Source organism: Protomyctophum parallelum (genome assembly GCF_964188405.1).
Source record: "Protomyctophum parallelum genome assembly, chromosome: 19".
NCBI lineage: Eukaryota > Metazoa > Chordata > Actinopteri > Myctophiformes > Myctophidae > Protomyctophum > Protomyctophum parallelum.
The window spans coordinates 45662483-45682939 of NC_139717.1; the positions used below are offsets into that span (position 1 = coordinate 45662483).

The 20457-nt window shown below is 37.7% G+C and overlaps 1 protein-coding gene across 1 annotated transcript in view; it reads right to left on the bottom strand.

Moving 5' to 3' along the window:
* Nucleotides 1-292: 292 nt before the first annotated feature.
* Nucleotides 293-20457, bottom strand: part of LOC310877016 (uncharacterized protein) — a gene marked incomplete at both ends in the record, with an annotated part of 78076 nt that continues 57911 nt past the window's right edge. The window contains 2 exons of the mRNA XM_083790662.1: nucleotides 293-313; nucleotides 1900-1910. Coding sequence (XP_083646788.1) covers nucleotides 293-313; nucleotides 1900-1910 — 32 coding nt within the window. The remainder of the gene's footprint in view (nucleotides 314-1899; nucleotides 1911-20457) is intronic.

Consider the following 20457-nt stretch of genomic DNA (forward strand, 5'->3'; position numbering starts at 1 on the left):
CAAACTGGCAAGCTCAGTTGGAGACAGCCTCTGTGACAGTCTAATTGGCTTACATGCCTTCACTGGTTGTGACACTGTTAGTGCCTTCGCTGGCCAGGGCAAGCTGAAAGCTTAGCCCAGTGGGTGGGCAAGGACATCTTTCATGTCTATCTTCCTGCTTTCCGCCAACAGGATCATGTGGCTGAACAGGTTTCTGTCTGCCCTCAGCACCACGCCCTTTCTTTCCTTTAGCCTTTTTTGATGGTGAAGAAATGATACTTCTTACCAAGAAACCTTCAGTGGACTAGGGCAGTCATGGGATGTCAGTGAGGAGCTGTTCCAGAGAATTGAGGAGTTTACATGTCACATGTACGCTGCAAACAGCAGCACGGTAGAGGTGAACCAAATGCGCTACCAGCTCTTCTGTACCAAAAGGGGAGAGATCTAGTCCAGCCAGCTTCCACCATGTAGAGACTGTCTCTTCCTGCATGTTGAACGAGCCAACTATCAGGCAGCCATCTGGAAGAGCAGTCTGCAGCCTAACCCTGTGGTCCCAAGTCCTATAGAGCATGGATGGAAAGAAGATGAAGGCAAGATGGCAATTCACTGGATGCGCTCTCCACCTGCACCAGATGTAGTCCTGGAATTGCTAACATGCAACTGTGTCCGTTCATGCAAAATGCCAAGCTGCACATGCTTATCAAATGGACTGGCATGCACAGATATGTGCAAGCTGCAGACATGCAGCAACCAGAAACTACAGGATGATCCAGAGCCTGAGCTCGAACTCGAGGAGTCAGACGATGAGAGAGACGAGGCGTTTGAGTGACATTGCGTGGAGTTCATTATAATGTTGTTCTGTTTAATACTTTAATATATTGTTCATTAAACTCAAACTTCCTTATCCCATTGTGGTGACCTTATTTCCTTCATGGTAAGGACAAACATTCACATGCTTTCTAAAAAAAAAGAAAAAGAAAAAAAAGAGAGAGAAAAAAACAAAAAAACACAAAAAAATATAAAAACATATAAAACCTAAAAAAATAAAAGGGGTTAGCGGTACTGAGCCTTCACGTGGCAGCTCTGTTTCCACTAATTCCACAGTACCACACACTTCTGATACATTTTGCTTTGTGCATCTTCCTTGTAGGTTGTTCTATTACACTATGGTTCCTTATCCCATTTTGGTGTCCTTTATGTTACCATAATATATCCCGGCTGTTCTATAGTTTATGTTATAGGAGACCTACTCTATTCTAAGGCTCACAATCACCCATGGCAAGAAATACTTTAGGCATATTATACATTTTCTGAATCCTTATGGTCCTGGGAGTGTTGTAGACTTTGAATTTTGTGTCCCTGTTGCTCCTAGATGACACAGAGCTAAAAGATAGTATATCATTTAGGCGAAAATTGTATTTTTCGCCAAAGTTTTGACAGTTCGAGGAGTTCTAGTAACCTCTATATTGGTCAGAAAGGTTCACATTTTATCTTGAATGAAAGATTACATTGTCCCCTTTAAAATGATACCAGAGACAATGTTGTGAAACATTGACAGATGTCCTTTACACAAGTCTAAAGCAGGATATGTACCAGTATCTGAAATGCAACCTCTTCTTCATGAGGTGATAACTATGATTTAGCTACCACTCTGGAAGGTATATCATACCAAAATATCATCTACAGACATAGATCTTTGAAAAAAATATGAGTAACCTTCGTCACCCTGAGTGGTACTGAAAAGTGAAAATCTGGGGTCAGGCCCATGGACTAAAAAGTGCAGTCATCACAACCCTATTGTAACTAATTCCACACACCTGAGTGGATGGATGCTTACTAGATTTAAGGTCACATGGCTACACAGGTTTATAGTTTTCTAAATAAAGGGGGTGGTTCAACTTAAACGCTGGCTCATCTTACCCCGTTCTTCCCTATGGACATTAGTGATGGGAGATTAATCTGCAAACACATCGGTATCGGCCAATTTTAGTTGTTTTTAGATTAATCTGCATTGGTTCGATTAATCAGACAGATTCATTATTCTGTCTGATTAATCGGTCTGTCTTTACATATAAACAAGCCCAAAGTAACAGCCTGAACAGATCTACAAGCTCACAATATTAAATATAAAGGTATTCAAGTTAAATCTGACTTGCCTAAGCCTGCAGTGCAAATACCCTGTTACATGTATTTCAGAATGGACCAAATTATTATAATTTTTCACTACAGAATGAGATCGGCCAAAATGTCTCATCGGCACATCACTAATAGACATACAGAGATCACTTGTTGACAGCCTATGTCCCAGAAGTCAAGTACAGTAGGCTAATATGTTCTTAAATACAGTAGAGCCCAGGCCTCAATTCATAATTCATACTGTTGATCAATTGTACGTTTAACACAATTCACATTATGAAACAGTAATAATGATGTTAGTAAAGTAGGTATGGAGACATGGGAATACCTCTGTTACTGAACAAACAATATATCAAAAACATCTCCCTACAGCACATTTGACATTTCACAAAGGAAGTTATGTAGTTCTGCTGAAACTCATCAGAGTCAAATAGGTGTAAAATGGTCTCAGTTCATCCATAATGTGATCATTAACAGGTGATCTGTCCAATGCCAGACAACCAGTGACCATTAACACGTTTAATCTCTGCATTTGAATGCATTGTCTATAGTGAATGAATCATCAGCCATCATCATTAGCCTGTTTACATTTTAACCTGGGGTAAGAATGTGGGTTTATTTAGCATTTGAAAAAATATAATTGAATAAAAGTGCAGTCATCACAACCCTATTGAAACTAATTCCACACACCTGAGTGCTCCTCATTCCCTCAGAGCAACCTGAACAATGACTTAAAGACTAAACGTTGTCCAGATTTATACACAAATACAGTTGTTGCTGTCATTGTGTCTCTGTTGTTAATAACAATGTAATCGTGAATATAGGATATGATTATTATTATAAGGACAATGGCCATTTATCCTGAATTATAACCATGAATATCCATGAATTAATAATACTGTATGGACACATGTTTCTGCACACAGGCCTACACGTTACACAATATACTAATTTGTTGTTATGCCTTGACCAGTTTTGTACAGAAACCAGACCACTGTGTTCTATACTAAAGTGGAAACAAATTGAACTTACATTGCACCTTAATCAAATAATAATAAAGGTACAGGGGATGTGGTAGTAGCCTATACTGGTAAAATACAAGATATGAAGGCTTGTGTACTTTGAAGACTGTCAGTCAGTTTGTGTTTTGGAAAACTGTTTTTCTTTGTAAGACGCTGGGATGTAAATCACAGCATGAGCAGTTGTTTCTTCACCAGAGATGGTTCTACTTGGTTCTGATGTTACTGAAAGAGCAATCCTCTTTGACTCTGCTGCATTCATTAATATCCACTTATATTGTTCAATGCTGTTAGACATATACGATCCAGATACTCATTGCATGTACATAATATCCATACTGTAGCATATCATTTGGGAACCTCAGTCTCCAGTAGGAGACCAAATGGAGAGCGTTTGGTAGGAACTAACTAATCCTTTGTTTTTAAGGTTTATTATAAACCAGCTGTTTTTATGCACCACAGATTCTGTATGTATCCTATATGAGTTATATGACTGGATATGGAGACATGGGAAGACTTCTGTTACTGAATAAACAATATATCAATGATTGCTAGACCTATTTTAACAACACATATCCCTTACGACACCTTTAACATTTCACAAAGGATAATAATAAGTTCCATGCTATAGATGTTGTAGTTCTGCTGAAACTCATCCGAGTCAAAGAGGTGTAACCTGGTCTCAGTTCATCCATAATGTGATCATTAACAGGTGATCTGTCCAATGCCAGACAACCAGTGACCATTAACACGTTTAATCTCTGCATTTGAATGCATTGTCTATAGTGAATGAATCATCAGGCATCATAATTTAGCCTGTTTACTTTAAACCTGGGGGAAGAATGTGGGTTTGTTCATTGTTTAGCATTTGGAGAAAATAATAATAATTCAGTTATGATTTAGTTATATTTTATACATTTTATATATGTTACCTGATTTTACTCACATTCACATAGTCTATAGGATGTACTTATGTCCATACATCAATGTGTAGCAGGGGGGACTTTTGAGGGAATAATAATAAACTATACTCAATGCCTACTATACTACTATACTAATAATAATAAAATATACTCAATGCCTACTATACTACTATACTAATAATAAAAAAATATACTCAATGCCTACTATACTACACCACATTTTATCCTCTTTAACAATATAAAGCACAGGTTTGTGTGACAAAGGTTGAGCATTTTGAGATTTCAAACAAAGGAAATGTATTCTCTTTTCCTTTTGATACATTTCGGAAAGCCATGCCTTCAAACTCTTGTCATACTCAGATACGCCAACCTTACAGCAAGCTAGGGGATCCCCTGAATGAATGTAGCCCAGCCCTTTTAAACCCTGTCTGCAAATAAACCCCACCCTTAATTTGAAACAAGGAGCACCTGGCTGATGCTGCCATAGCAACAGGCCTACCTGATTACAAATGTATTATATTTTGGATATAGTTTAGATTAATTAAATATGAAGCTTACAAAGCAATATCACAGTAATACCAGTTTTTTTCTAGAATGTTGCATATAGCATGACCTGGGGGAGGAGTCAGTGAGGGGTGGAGCACATGCAGCAGTGTGTTACGTTGTAATTGGTGGCTGATGATTCTATTGTTCTCCTCTTTGGCCAATCAGTTAGTGGTTCCACCTCAGGCTCTCTAGTATAAGAACAGTGTGTAGTTGTCAGTTCTCCACAACTCCTCCAGGATAATCATTTCTGATCACATCTGACTGTGGACTCCAGACTTCAGCTGAAGATGAACTCTCTCGACCACAGCACAAACAATTCTGCTCAACAGGGAGGACCCAATGATCACCAACACCTCTGTAAGTTACTTACTGTGTTTATATGGAATAAGGATGTTTTTTTAATCTAGTCATGTTTATTTGTTTTGTTTTACTATTAGACTTGTCTAAAAAGAAGGTATCGTATTGTGTTAATTCGTTTTAGCTATAGCCTATTCATTCCAGTAATAGTGTGCTCTAGTCTAAAACACATTTCCTTTGTCTTTGTTTCAAATGCAGTGTTGCCTCATCAGCCTGGCTTCCCTGCTCTACCAGAGGTGAATGAACAAAGAAGCTTGGCTAAGCAAAAACACCACTGTTGTGACCAGTGTGGTAAACGCTTCCCTAAAATGTCCAAACTTAAAATACACCAGAGAATTCACACTGGAGAGAAACCATACGGATGTGATCTGTGTGGACAACGCTTCTCTAACAATTCTAGCTTTAAAAGACACCAGATAATTCATACTGGAGAGAAACCCTATGGATGTGATCAGTGTGGAAAACACTTCTCTCACATGGAACACCTTAAAACACACCAAAGAATGCACACTGGAGAGAAACCCTATGGATGTGATCAGTGTGGACAACACTTCTCTCAAATTGCACACCTTAAAACACACCAGATAATTCATACTGGAGAGAAACCCTATGGATGTGATCATTGTGGACAACACTTCTCTCAAATGGCACACCTTAAAATCCACCAGAGAATTCATACTGGAGAGAAACCCTATGGGTGTGATCATTGTGGACAACACTTCTCTAGAATGTCCATCCTTAAAACACACCAGAGAATTCATACTGGAGAGAAACCCTATGGATGTGATCAGTGTGGACAACACTTCTCTCAAATGTCCAACTTTAAAAGACACCAGATAATTCATACTGGAGAGAAACCCTATGGGTGTGATCAGTGTGGACAACACTTCTCTCAAATATCCAACCTTAAAACCCACAAGAGAGTTCACACTGGAGAGAAACTAAAATAATGCCTTGACTTAATGACTTTCGCAAGGTTGTACACACTGGAGGTTCCACCTCAGGCTCTCTAGTATAAGAACAGTGTGTAGTTGTCAGTTCTCCACAACTCCTCCAGGATAATCATTTCTGATCACATCTGACTGTGGACTCCAGACTTCAGCTGAAGATGAACTCTCTCGACCACAGCACAAACAATTCTGCTCAACAGGGAGGACCCAATGATCACCAACACCTCTGTAAGTTACTTACTGTGTTTATATGGAATAAGGATGTTTTTTTAATCTAGTCATGTTTATTTGTTTTGTTTTACTATTAGACTTGTCTAAAAAGAAGGTATCGTATTGTGTTAATTCGTTTTAGCTATAGCCTATTCATTCCAGTAATAGTGTGCTCTAGTCTAAAACACATTTCCTTTGTCTTTGTTTCAAATGCAGTGTTGCCTCATCAGCCTGGCTTCCCTGCTCTACCAGAGGTGAATGAACAAAGAAGCTTGGCTAAGCAAAAACACCACTGTTGTGACCAGTGTGGTAAACGCTTCCCTAAAATGTCCAAACGTAAAATACACCAGAGAATTCACACTGGAGAGAAACCATACGGATGTGATCTGTGTGGACAACGCTTCTCTAACAATTCTAGCTTTAAAAGACACCAGATAATTCATACTGGAGAGAAACCCTATGGATGTGATCAGTGTGGAAAACACTTCTCTCACATGGAACACCTTAAAACACACCAAAGAATGCACACTGGAGAGAAACCCTATGGATGTGATCAGTGTGGACAACACTTCTCTCAAATTGCACACCTTAAAACACACCAGATAATTCATACTGGAGAGAAACCCTATGGATGTGATCATTGTGGACAACACTTCTCTCAAATGGCACACCTTAAAATCCACCAGAGAATTCATACTGGAGAGAAACCCTATGGGTGTGATCATTGTGGACAACACTTCTCTAGAATGTCCATCCTTAAAACACACCAGAGAATTCATACTGGAGAGAAACCCTATGGATGTGATCAGTGTGGACAACACTTCTCTCAAATGTCCAACTTTAAAAGACACCAGATAATTCATACTGGAGAGAAACCCTATGGGTGTGATCAGTGTGGACAACACTTCTCTCAAATATCCAACCTTAAAACCCACAAGAGAGTTCACACTGGAGAGAAACTAAAATAATGCCTTGACTTAATGACTTTCGCAAGGTTGTACACACTGGATTTAAACTGTTGACTGATTTTACTAATTTGAGCCACTGAAAATGTGCTGACACATGAATGGATGTTGATCCATATGGTATTTTATGGTATTTTTTAACAATTCTTTAATGCTAAACTGTTTAAACACATTGCATGTATATAAGCATGCTCATACTAGATTAATTGGATGGCGATGAAACAAATGTTTCCATGTATAGATTAATTGCAAGTAAACTTAACATACAATGTGAACGGACTGTTATTTTTTAGTACTAATCCTCATTCACTGAGTCAATAGTTTCCAGATAACAGTATAGGTGTAGCCAGACCAAATGTAGGCTACTGTCTTCTGCCATGTTACAGATTCCCCAGATTTGTTGTAGTTTACATTTAGACGATTTTAGTTCTATGTCATTAAATGTTCGGGTGAATTGAAAATGGAGGACCCTGATGTAAACATTTTTTTATTTTTTATTTTTCCTTGTATCAGGTTTTTTGTATTGTCCTGTACTTTTGTTGAACTGTACCCATTCTACACACTGAATAAAATGTTGAATCAATCATTTGTTTGTGCTTCTTAAAATACATAGAATACAATTATTTTTTGTGTTACAAAACAAACTACCTATATGTTTAGTTTTATGGTGGATATTTATTTATGGGCCCTTATTTATCAACTAAAGAGATCTAAGGACCTTTTACCATGTGCTCTACAAACACACCTCCTACAAACATTACATTTTAGCATTTAAACTAATTCAAAACACTACTGTCTCTAAGAATCCAGGGAGGCTAAAATAACATCATCCCTACTTTATATTAAAACTTATATTTTTACTTAACCTGTTTAGGCCTACACCATTATGTTGTCATATGAACACATGAGCAACCTGGAATCAAACTTATACTTAGTTAATAGGGAGGCGAAAACAATCATCCCTTTTTCAATTCAACCGCCGCCTTCCTTGATTTATCAGTGGGCCTGTGATGGAACTTCAAAGTCCCCTTTCCTGCAGTCTGCCCTGGCCTCGCCGCCTTCGGATCTTCTCCTGGAGTGAAGTACTGGTCGTTTTGACATGTGGTCAGCTATCAGATCTGTGTCCCTGGCCAGAACGTCATTGTTCTGCACCTGCTCTCTTGAATGTAAGCATGCCCATATTCATTCTTCTGTACATGCTCTCTTGAAAGAATCTCATAACGCCTTGGGTAAGCATTATATCTCTTGCGACCCCAAAGCCCATATTCATTCTTCCGGGGTTGCCCGGTCTGCATTCTGGGGATCTTTTCCTCATACTGTGAAGACTGCGTCATCTGCTTGGGAGGCGGCCCCTCCTCAAATGAGGATTGCTCTGAGAAATCACCGGCCCTTGACCCTTGACCCCAGCCAACTTCACAACCTACTGCCGGCCTGTCGACAGATGGATATTCAAAATGCTATTACGAAAGGTTAATAGACATACAGAGATCACTTGTTGACAGCCTATGTCCCAGAAGTCAAGGCGTATGTAAGTAAAGTAGGCTAATATGTTCTTAAATACAATAGAGCCCAGGCCTCAATTCATACTTCATACTGTTGATCAATTATACGTTTAACACAATTCACATTATGAAACAGTAATAATGATGTTAGTGAAGTAGGTATGGAGACATGGGAAGAACTCTGTTACTGAACAAACAATATATCAAAAACATCTCCCTACAGCACATTTGACATTTCACAAAGGAAGTCAGAAGTCATCAGTGTTGGCTGATGAATGAATATCAACACAGGGGGGTCAAATTATGCAATTCCTCCTGTCAAAATATGACCCCCCAGTCAATAGGCAATCGTGCTTTCTAAGGTGTGATTTGGGATTAAGGATGAATACAAAATGTTGAATTGTGGGTTTGAGTTCACATGCCCTTTCGTATATATTTAGTTATACGATGGATATTCAAAATGCTATTACTGTTTTGTTCTTCTTAGTATATAATTAAAATGTACAAGCTAGTCTATAGTGACACATTATGTTAAACAAATCAACTTAAAAAATGGGGTCCTGACAAAATTCAGAGTAGATGTTAAAATCCCCCAAACATGTTTGAAGGTGAAACATCCCTTTAAACATGCAGTCTTTGTTCAGTACCAGGAGTCTGCCCATCGCACAATCTATTTGGTAAACAGAAATAAATGTACATGTGGGTTACAAATTCCATCCTAAAAGGAGAGAGAACCCTGCAAAGATTTATCAGCTTGTGTTTTAGTTTAATGTCTTCCAGTTTCCCTGGCTTATATATGTATGCATCCTATATGAGTTCTATGACTGGATATGGAGACATGGGAATACCTCTGTTACTGAACAAACAATATAGCAATGATTACTAGAGCTATTTTAACAACACATTTCTCTTACAACACCTTCAAAACGAGGGACGAACACGCACCTGGCTGACACAATCAATCCGTCTCTGATAACCAGACCCTATGGATGTGATCAATGTGGACAACACTTCTCTCGGTCATCAAGCCTTAAAAGACACCAGATAATTCACACTGTTGATTTTAGTAGTTTTTAGATTAATCAGCATTGGTTCGATTAATCAATCAGACTGATTAATTAATCTGTCTGTCTTTACATATAAACAAGCCCAAAGTAACAGCCTGAACATATCTACAAGCTCACAATATTAAATATAAAGGTATTCAAGTTAAATCTGACTTGCCTAATCCTGCAGTGCAAATACCCTGTTACATGTATTTTTCAGAATGGACAAAATTATTATATTTTTTCACTACAGAATGAGATCACATCGACATCGGTAATATCGGTTATTGGCCATAACAGCAATTCATTATATTGGATATCGATATCGGCCAAAATGTCTCATCGGCACATCCCTAATAGACATACAGAGATCACTTGTTGACAGCCTATGTCCCAGAAGTCAAGGCGTATGTAAGTACAGTAGGCTAATATGTTCTTAAATACAGTAGAGCCCAGGCCTCAATTCCCCCTTCATACTGTTGATCAATTGTACTTTTAACACAATTCAAATTATGAAACAGTAATAATGATGTTAGTGAAGTAGGTATGGAGACATGGGAAGACATCTGTTACTGAACAAACAATATATCAAAAACATCTCCCTACAGCACATTTGACATTTCACAAAGGAAGTTCTGTAGTTCTGCTGAAACTCATCAGTCAAAGAGGTGTAAAATGGTCTCAGTTCATCCATAATGTGACCATTAACAGGTGATCTGTCCAATGCCAGACAACCAGTGACCATTAACACGTTTAATCTCTGTCTATAGTGAATGAATCATCAGCCATCATCATTTAGCCTGTTTACATTTTAACCTGGTGTAAGAATGTGGGTTTATTTAGCATTAGAAAAAACAACATTGAATAAAAGTGCAGTCATCACAACCCTATTGAAACTAATTCCACACACCTGAGTGCTCCTCATTCCCTCAGAGCAACACAACCTGAACAATGACTTGAAGACTTAAAGTTGTCCAGGTTTCCCAGGTTTACACCAATACAGTTGTTGCTGTTATTGTGTCTCTGTTGTTAATAACAATGTAATCGTGAATATACGATATGATTATTATTATAAGGACAATGGTCATTTATCCTGAATTATAACCATGGATATCCATTAATCAATAATACTGTATGGACACATGTTTCTGCACACAGGCCTACACATTACTCAATATACTAATTTGTTTTTATGCCTTGACCAGTTGTGTACAGAAACCAGACCACTGTCTTCTATACTAAAGTGGAAACAAATTGGACTTACATTGCACCTTAATCAAATATTAATAAAAAAAATGTTGAATTGTGTGTTTGAGTTCACATGCCCTTTTGTATATTTAGTTATACGATGGATATTCAAATTGCTATTACGAAAGGTTGTTTTTCTTCCTGTTTTGTTCTTCCTAGTATATAATTAAAATGTACAAGCTAGTCTATAGTGACACATTATGTTAAACAAATCAACTTAAAAAATGGGGTCCTCAAATAATTCTGAGTAGATGTTAACATCCCCCAAACATGTTTGAAAGTGAAACATCCCTTTAAACATGCAGTCTTTGTTCAGTACCAGGAGTCTGCCCATCGCACAATCTCTTTGGTAAACAGAAATAAATGTACATGTGGGTTACAAATTCCATCCTAAAAGGAGAGAGAACACCTTTACCATTTCACAAAGGATAATAATAATATGTTCCATGTGATAGATTGTTGTAGTTCTGCTGAAACTTATCCGAGTCAAAGAGGTGTAAACTGGTCTCAGTGCATCCATAAGGAGAAAATAATAATAATATTCAGTTATGATTTAGTTATGCTTTTATATCTTCTGATTTGTGCAAAGCACAATAATGTTTTCTATATTCTATGCTTTGACTCTTTTAGATTTATGCTCACTCCTGCTTTGACTTTACTCACATAGTCTATATGATGTACTTATGTCCATACATCAATGTGTAGCAGGGCAGACTTTTGAGGGAATAATAATACAATATACTCAATGCCTACTATACTACTATACTAATAATAATAAAACTCAATGCCTACTATACTACTATACTAATAATAATAAAATATACTCAATGCCTACTATACTACACACAGATTTCAAACAAAGGAATTGTATACTCTTTTCCTTTTGATACATTTAGGAAAGCCATGCCTTCAAACTCTTGTCCTCCTCAGATACGCAAACATTACAGCAAGCTAGGGGATCCCCTGAATGAATGTAGCCCAGCCCTTTTAAACCCTGTCTGCAAATAAACCCCACCCTTAATTTGAAACAAGGAGCACCTGGCTGATGATGCCATAGCAACAGGCCTACCTGATTACAAATGTATTATATTTTGGATATAGTTTAGATTAATTAAATATGAAGCTTACAAAGCAATATCACAGTAATACCAGTTTTTTCTAGAATGTTGCATATAGCATGACCTGGGGGAGGAGTCAGTGAGGGGTGGAGCACATGCAGCAGTGTGTTACGTTGTAATTGGTGGCTGATGATTCTATTGTTCTCCTCTTTGGCCAATCAGTTAGTGGTTCCACCTCAGGCTCTCTAGTATAAGAACAGTGTGTAGTTGTCAGTTCTCCACAACTCCTCCAGGATAATCATTTCTGATCACATCTGACTGTGGACTCCAGACTTCAGCTGAAGATGAACTCTCTCGACCACAGCACAAACAATTCTGCTCAACAGGGAGGACCCAATGATCACCAACACCTCTGTAAGTTACTTACTGTGTTTATATGGAATAAGGATGTTTTTTTAATCTAGTCATGTTTATTTGTTTTGTTTTACTATTAGACTTGTCTAAAAAGAAGGTATCGTATTGTGTTAATTCGTTTTAGCTATATTCATTCCAGTAATAGTGTGCTCTAGTCTAAAACACATTTCCTTTGTCTTTGTTTCAAATGCAGTGTTGCCTCATCAGCCTGGCTTCCCTGCTCTACCAGAGGTGAATGAACAAAGAAGCTTGGCTAAGCAAAAACACCACTGTTGTGACCAGTGTGGTAAACGCTTCCCTAAAATGTCCAAACTTAAAATACACCAGAGAATTCACACTGGAGAGAAACCATACGGATGTGATCTGTGTGGACAACGCTTCTCTAACAATTCTAGCTTTAAAAGACACCAGATGATTCATACTGGAGAGAAACCCTATGGATGTGATCAGTGTGGAAAACACTTCTCTCACATGGAACACCTTAAAACACACCAAAGAATGCACACTGGAGAGAAACCCTATGGATGTGATCAGTGTGGACAACACTTCTCTCAAATTGCACACCTTAAAACACACCAGATAATTCATACTGGAGAGAAACCCTATGGATGTGATCATTGTGGACAACACTTCTCTCAAATGGCACACCTTAAAATCCACCAGAGAATTCATACTGGAGAGAAACCCTATGGGTGTGATCATTGTGGACAACACTTCTCTAGAATGTCCATCCTTAAAACACACCAGAGAATTCATACTGGAGAGAAACCCTATGGATGTGATCAGTGTGGACAACACTTCTCTCAAATGTCCAACTTTAAAAGACACCAGATAATTCATACTGGAGAGAAACCCTATGGGTGTGATCAGTGTGGACAACACTTCTCTCAAATATCCAACCTTAAAACCCACAAGAGAGTTCACACTGGAGAGAAACTAAAATAATGCCTTGACTTAATGACTTTCGCAAGGTTGTACACACTGGATTTAAACTGTTGACTGATTTTACTAATTTGAGCCACTGAAAATGTGCTGACACATGGATGGAATGGATGTTGATCCATATGGTATTTTATGGTATTTTTTAACAATTCTTTAATGCTAAACTGTTTAAACACATTGCATGTATATAAGCATGCTCATACTAGATTAATTGGATGGCGATGAAACAAATGTTTCCATGTATAGATTAATTGCAAGTAAACTTAACATACAATGTGAACGGACTGTTATTTTTTAGTACTAATCCTCATTCACTGAGTCAATAGTTTCCAGATAACAGTATAGGTGTAGCCAGACCAAATGTAGGCTACTGTCTTCTGCCATGTTACAGATTCCCCAGATTTGTTGTAGTTTACATTTAGACGATTTTAGTTCTATGTCATTAAATGTTCGGGTGAATTGAAAATGGAGGACCCTGATGTAAACATTTTTTTATTTTTTATTTTTCCTTGTATCAGGTTTTTTGTATTGTCCTGTACTTTTGTTGAACTGTACCCATTCTACACACTGAATAAAATGTTGAATCAATCATTTGTTTGTGCTTCTTAAAATACATAGAATACAATTATTTTTTGTGTTACAAAACAAACTACCTATATGTTTAGTTTTATGGTGGATATTCAAAATGCTATTACGAAAGGTTGTTTTTTCTTCCCGATTTTATTTTCTTAGTATATAGAGTTTAGAGTTTTTATCAAAGTGTCCTACATCATAAGATGCCCAGCCTGCACAGGCTTACAAGACACTCACAAAAGTGTACATATACACAAATAGACAGTTACTCATGGATACATAGTTCTCCAACGTAACTGTATATAATTAAAATGTACAGTATCAGTCTGTCTTTACATATAAACAAGCCCAAAGTAACAGCCTGAACAGATCTACAAGCTCACAATATTAAATATAAAGGTATTCAAGTTAAATCTGACTTGCCTAAGCCTGCAGTCAAATACCCTGTTACATGTATTTTTCAGAATGGACAAAATTACTATAATTTTTCACTACAGAATAAGATCATATTGACATCGGTAATATCGGTTATTGGCCATAACAGCAATTAATTATATTGGATATCGATATCGGCCAAAATGTCTCATCGGCACATCCCTAATCAGTGTTGGTAAAATATTACTTTAACACTAATATACTACTTATTACTTTAAAAAAGGAATAAAGTTATACTACTCATTACTAGTTACTTATTATTTTTTTCTCTCGCCTCCAGTAATTGCATATTTTGTCCCCAAAAGTCTTACTTTGCATTTTCAACATTAGCAGTCCCCCCTCCCCTATTCAGCAGTGTTTATTTAACTCTAAAAAGTGTACTGTATAGTGTACACATGATGATGGGTCCATTTGTACACTCATTCTAATTAAATGAACACTAAGACTTTTACTGTGTATGAATTAATTAATTACAGTCTACATGAAAACCACACATGAGCAAAATATATTGAAACGCAATATTTGAACAACTTCTGTTGCTTATTAAAGCAAACAAATTATATAGTTGCTTAAAAAAATATATAAATTGGTCACAAGAAAGTGCTATAGGGCAATAAAGGCCCTGCAGTGCATTTAAGGTGCAACAATGCGCATCGTTTCCGTATCCGCTCTAGAGTCTAGATCTAGAGCGGATCAGCAGTCTGCAAAGCAACTTGACCCCTATCCAGTCTACCATTATAAATAAACACTCAAACCCACAGTTCCACCAAGGCTCGTGAAAATAGTAATATTACTTTTTGAGTTCTGAGTAAATGGTAACATCCCCCAAACATGTTTGAAAGTGAAACATCCCTTTAAACATGCAGTCTTTGTTCAGTACCAGGAGTCTGCCCATCGCACAATCTCTTTGGTAAACAGAAATAAATGTACACGTGGGTTACAAATTCCATCCTAAAGGGAGAGAGAGCCCTGCAAAGATTTATCAGCTTGTGTTTTAGTTCCTTCCAGTTTCCCTTATACAGTTTCACTTATATTCTGTATGTATCATATATGAGTTCTATGACTGAATATGGAGACATGGGAAGACCTCTGTTACTGAACAAACAATATATCAATGATTACTAAAGCTATTTTAACAACACATATCCCTTACAACACCTTTAACATTTCACAAAGGATAATAATAATAATATGTTCCATGTGATAGATTGTTGTAGTTCTGCTGAAACTCATCAGAGTCATAGAGGTGTAAACTGGTCTCAGTGCATCCATAATGTGATCATTAACAGGTGATCTGTCCAATGCCAGACAACCAGTGACCATTAACATGTTCTCTGCATTTGAATGCATTGTCTATAGTGCATGAATCATCAGCCATCATCATTTACCTGTTTACTTTAAACCTGGGGGAAGAATGTGGGTTTGTTCATTGTTTAGCATTTGGATAAAATAATAATAATAATATTCAGTTATGATTTAGTTATGATTTGTGCATAGCACAATTGCCTTGTTGGAACTATGCTAATAATGTTTTCTATATTCTATGCTTTGACTCGGACAGTGTTGGTTCTTTTAGATTTATGCTCACTCCTGCTTTGACTTTACTCACATTCACATAGTCTATAGGATGTACTTATATCCATACATCAATGTGTAGCAGGGGGGACTTTTGGGGGAATAATAATAAAATATACTCAATGCCTACTATACTACGCCACATGTTCGTGTGACCAAGGTTGAGCATGGAAATAAGACATTTTGAGATTTCAAACAAAGGCATTGTATTCTCATTTCCTTTTGTACACAAAGTAGTTATTCTTTTGAAATACTCCACAAAACTCCACATCATATAAACAACCAAGATATACTATACCATACCATGAGGAGCACAGCAGCATGGAATAAAGGCATTTCTACTTACTAATTTACCAGGCAGCCAGTATGCTGATACGTTTCTACTTACTAATTCACCAGGCAGCCAGTATGCTGATACATTTCTACTTACTAATTCACCAGGCAGCCAGTATGCCGATACATTTCTACTTACTAATTCACCAGGCAGCCAGTATCCTGATACATTTATACTTACTAATTCACCAGGCAGCCAGTATGCTGATACATTTCTACTTACTCATTCACCAGGCAGCCAGTATGCTGATACATTTTGACGTACTAATTCACCAGGCAGCCAGTATGCTGATACGTTTCTACTTACTAATTCACCAGGCAGCCAGTATGCCGATACATTTCTACTTACTAATTCACCAGGCAGCCAGTATCCTGATACATTTATACTTACTAATTCACCAGGCAGCCAGTATACTGATACATTTATACTTACTAATTCACCAGGCAGCCAGTATGCTGATACATTTATACTTACTAATTCACCAGGCAGCCAGTATACTGATACATGTATACTTACTAATTCACCAGTCAGCCAGTATGCTGATACATTTCTACTTACTAATTCACCAGTCAGCCAGTATGCTGATACATTTATACTTACTAATTCACCAGGTATGCTGATACATTTAGGAAAGCCATGCCTTCAAACTCTTGTCCTCCTCAGACACGCCAACCTTACAGCAAGCTAGAGGATCCCCTGAATGAATGTAGCCCAGCCCTTTTAAACCCTGTCTGCAAACCCCACCCTTAATTTGAAACAAGGAGCACCTGGCTGATGCTGCCATATCAACAGGTCTACCTGGTTACAAATGTATTACATTTTTGATATAGTTTAGATTAATTAAATATGAAGCTTACAAAGTCACAGTCACAGTTTATTTCTATAATGTTGCATAAAGCATGACCTGGGGGAGGAGTCAGTGAGGGGTGGAGCACATGCAGCAGTTTGTTACGTTGTAATTGGTGGCTGATGATTCTATTGTTCTCCTCTTTGGCCAATCAGTTAGTGGTTCCACCTCAGGCTCTCTAGTATAAGAACAGTGTGTAGTTGTCAGTTCTCCACAACTCCTCCAGGATAATCATTTCTGATCATTTCTGACTGTGGACTCCAGACTTCAGCTGAAGATGAACTCTCTCGACCACAGCACAAACAATTCTGCTCAACAGGGAGGACCCAATGATCACCAACACCTCTGTAAGTTACTTACTGTGTTTATATGGAATAAGGATGCTTTTTTAATCTAATCATGTTTATTTGTTTTATTATTTGAATTGTCTAAAAATAAGGTATTGTATTGTGTTAATTAGTTTTCGCTATATTGCAGTAATAGTGTCCTCTAGTCTAAAACACCTCCTTTGTCTTTGTTTCAAATGCAGTGTTGCATCATCAGTCTGGCCTCCCTGTTCTACCAGAGGTGAATGAACAAAGAAGCTTGGCTAAGCAAAAACACCACTGCTGTGATCAGTGTGGTAAACGCTTCCCTACAATGTACAAACTTACCAGACACCAGAGAATTCACACTGGAGAGAAACCCTATGGATGTGATCAGTGTTGTCAACACTTCTCTCAAATTTCAAACCTTAAAACACACCAGAGAATGCACACTGGAGAGAAACCCTATGGATGTGATCAGTGTGGACAACACTTCTCTCAAATATCCAGCCTTAAAAGCCACCAGAGAATTCACACTGGAGAGAAACCCTATGGATGTGATCAGTGTGGACAACACTTCTCTCAGTTGTCCGACCTTAAAAAACACCAGAGAATTCACACTGGAGAGAAACCCTATGGATGTGATCATTGTGGACAACACTTCTCTCAAATGTCCAGCCTTAAAAGCCACCAGAGAATGCACACTGGAGAGAAACCCTATGGGTGTGATCAGTGTGGACAACACTTCTCTCAAATATCCAGCCTTAAAGGCCACCAGAGAATTCACACTGGAGAGAAACCCTATGGATGTGATCAGTGTGGACAACACTTCTCTCAGTTGTCCGGCCTTAAAAAACACCAGAGAATTCACACTGGAGAGAAACCCTATGGATGTGATCAGTGTGGACAACACTTCTCTACAATGGGCATCCTTGAAACACACCAGAGAATTCATACTGGAGAGAAACCCTACGGATGTGATCAGTGTGGGCAACACTTCTCTCAAATATCCAGCCTTAAAATCCACCAGAGAATTCACACTGGAGAGAAACCCTATGGATGTGATCAGTGTGGACAACACTTCTCTCACATGGACAGCCTTAAAACCCACCAGAGAGTTCACACTGGCGAGAAACCCTATGGATGTGATCAGTGTGGACAACACTTCTCTCACATGAACAGCCTTAAAACCCACCAGAGAGTTCACACTGGAGAGAAACCCTATGGATGTGATCAGTGTGGACAACACTTCTCTGACAGGTCCAACCTTAAAAAACACCAGATAATTCATACTGGAGAGAAACCCTATGGGTGTGATCAGTGTGGACAACACTTCTCTCAAATAGCCAACCTTAAAAGCCACCAGAGAATTCACACTGGAGAGAAACCCTATGGATGTGATCAGTGTGGACAACACTTCTCTCAGTTGTCCGACCTTAAAAAACACCAGAGAATTCACACTGGAGAGAAACCTTATGGATGTGATCATTGTGGACAACACTTCTCTATAATGTCCAACCTTAAAAAACACCAGAGAATTCACACTGGAGAGAAACCTTATGGATGTGATCAGTGTGGACAACACTTCTCTATAATGTCCAACCTTAAAACCCACCAGAGAGTTCACACTGGAGAGAAACCCTATGGATGTGATCAGTGTGGACAACACTTCTCTCACATGAACAGCCTTAAAACCCATCAGAGAGTTCACAATGGAGAGCAACCTAAATAATGCCTTTTATTATTCAAATAATTTAGAATTTCACAAGGTTGTACACACTGGATTTAAAATGTTGACTCTGAATTTTTCTAATTTGAGCATGTCCTGACCGCACACACATGAATGGATGATATTTTTTATATTTTTTTACAATTATTTAATGCTAAACTGTTTAAACACATTACATGTATATAAGCATGATCATGCTAGTTTAATTGGATGGCGATAAAACAAATGTTTCCATGTATAGATGAATTGCAAGTAAACGTAACATAAAATTTGAACTGACTGTTATTTTTAGTACTACTCCTTATTCACTGAGTCAATAGTTTCCAGATAAATTACTAAATAAGAACAGTATAGGTTTAGCCAGACCAAATGTCTTCTGCCATGTTACAGATGCCCTAGATTTGATGTAGTTTACATTTAGATGATTTTAGTTGTATGTCATTAAATGTTCGGGTGAATTGAAAATGGAGGACCCTGATGTAAACATTTTTTAAAATATTTTTCCTTGTATCAGGTTTTTTGTATTGTCCTGTACTTTTGTTGAACTGTACCCATTCTACACACTGAATAAAATGTTGAATCAATCGTTTGTTTGTGCTTCTTAAAATACATATAATACAATTATTTTGTATTTTGTGTTACTCAACACTAAAACAATTCCAATTCCAGATTTTTTTTTCTTATAGAGAGTTTAGCGTTTTTATTAGTGTGTCCTACATCATAAGATGCCCAGTCTGCACAGGCTTACAAGACACTCACAAAAGTGTACATATACACAAATAGACAGTTACTCATGGATACATAGTTCTCCAACGTAACTGTATATAATTAAAATGTACAGTATCAGTCTGTCTTTACATATAAACAAGCCCAAAGTAACAGCCTGAACAGATCTACAAGCTCACAATATTAAATATAAAGGTATTCAAGTTAAATCTGCCTAAGCCTGCAGTGCAAATACCCTGTTACATGTATTTTTCAGAATGGACAAAATTATTATAGTTTTTCACTACAGAATGAGATCACATCGACATCGGTAATATCGGTTATTGGCCATAACAGCAATTCATTATATTGGATATCGATATCGGCCAAAATGTCTCATCGGCACATCCCTAATAGACATACAGAGATCACTTGTTGACAGCCTATGTCCCAGAAGTCAAGGCGTATGTAAGTACAGTAGGCTAATATGTTCTTAAATACTGTAGAGCCCAGGCCTCAATTCATACTTCATACTGCTGATCAATTGTACTTTTAACACAATTCACATTATGAAACAGTAATAATTATGTTAGTGAAGTAGGTATGGAGACATGGGGAGACCTACTGAACAAACAATATATCAAAAACATCTCCCTACA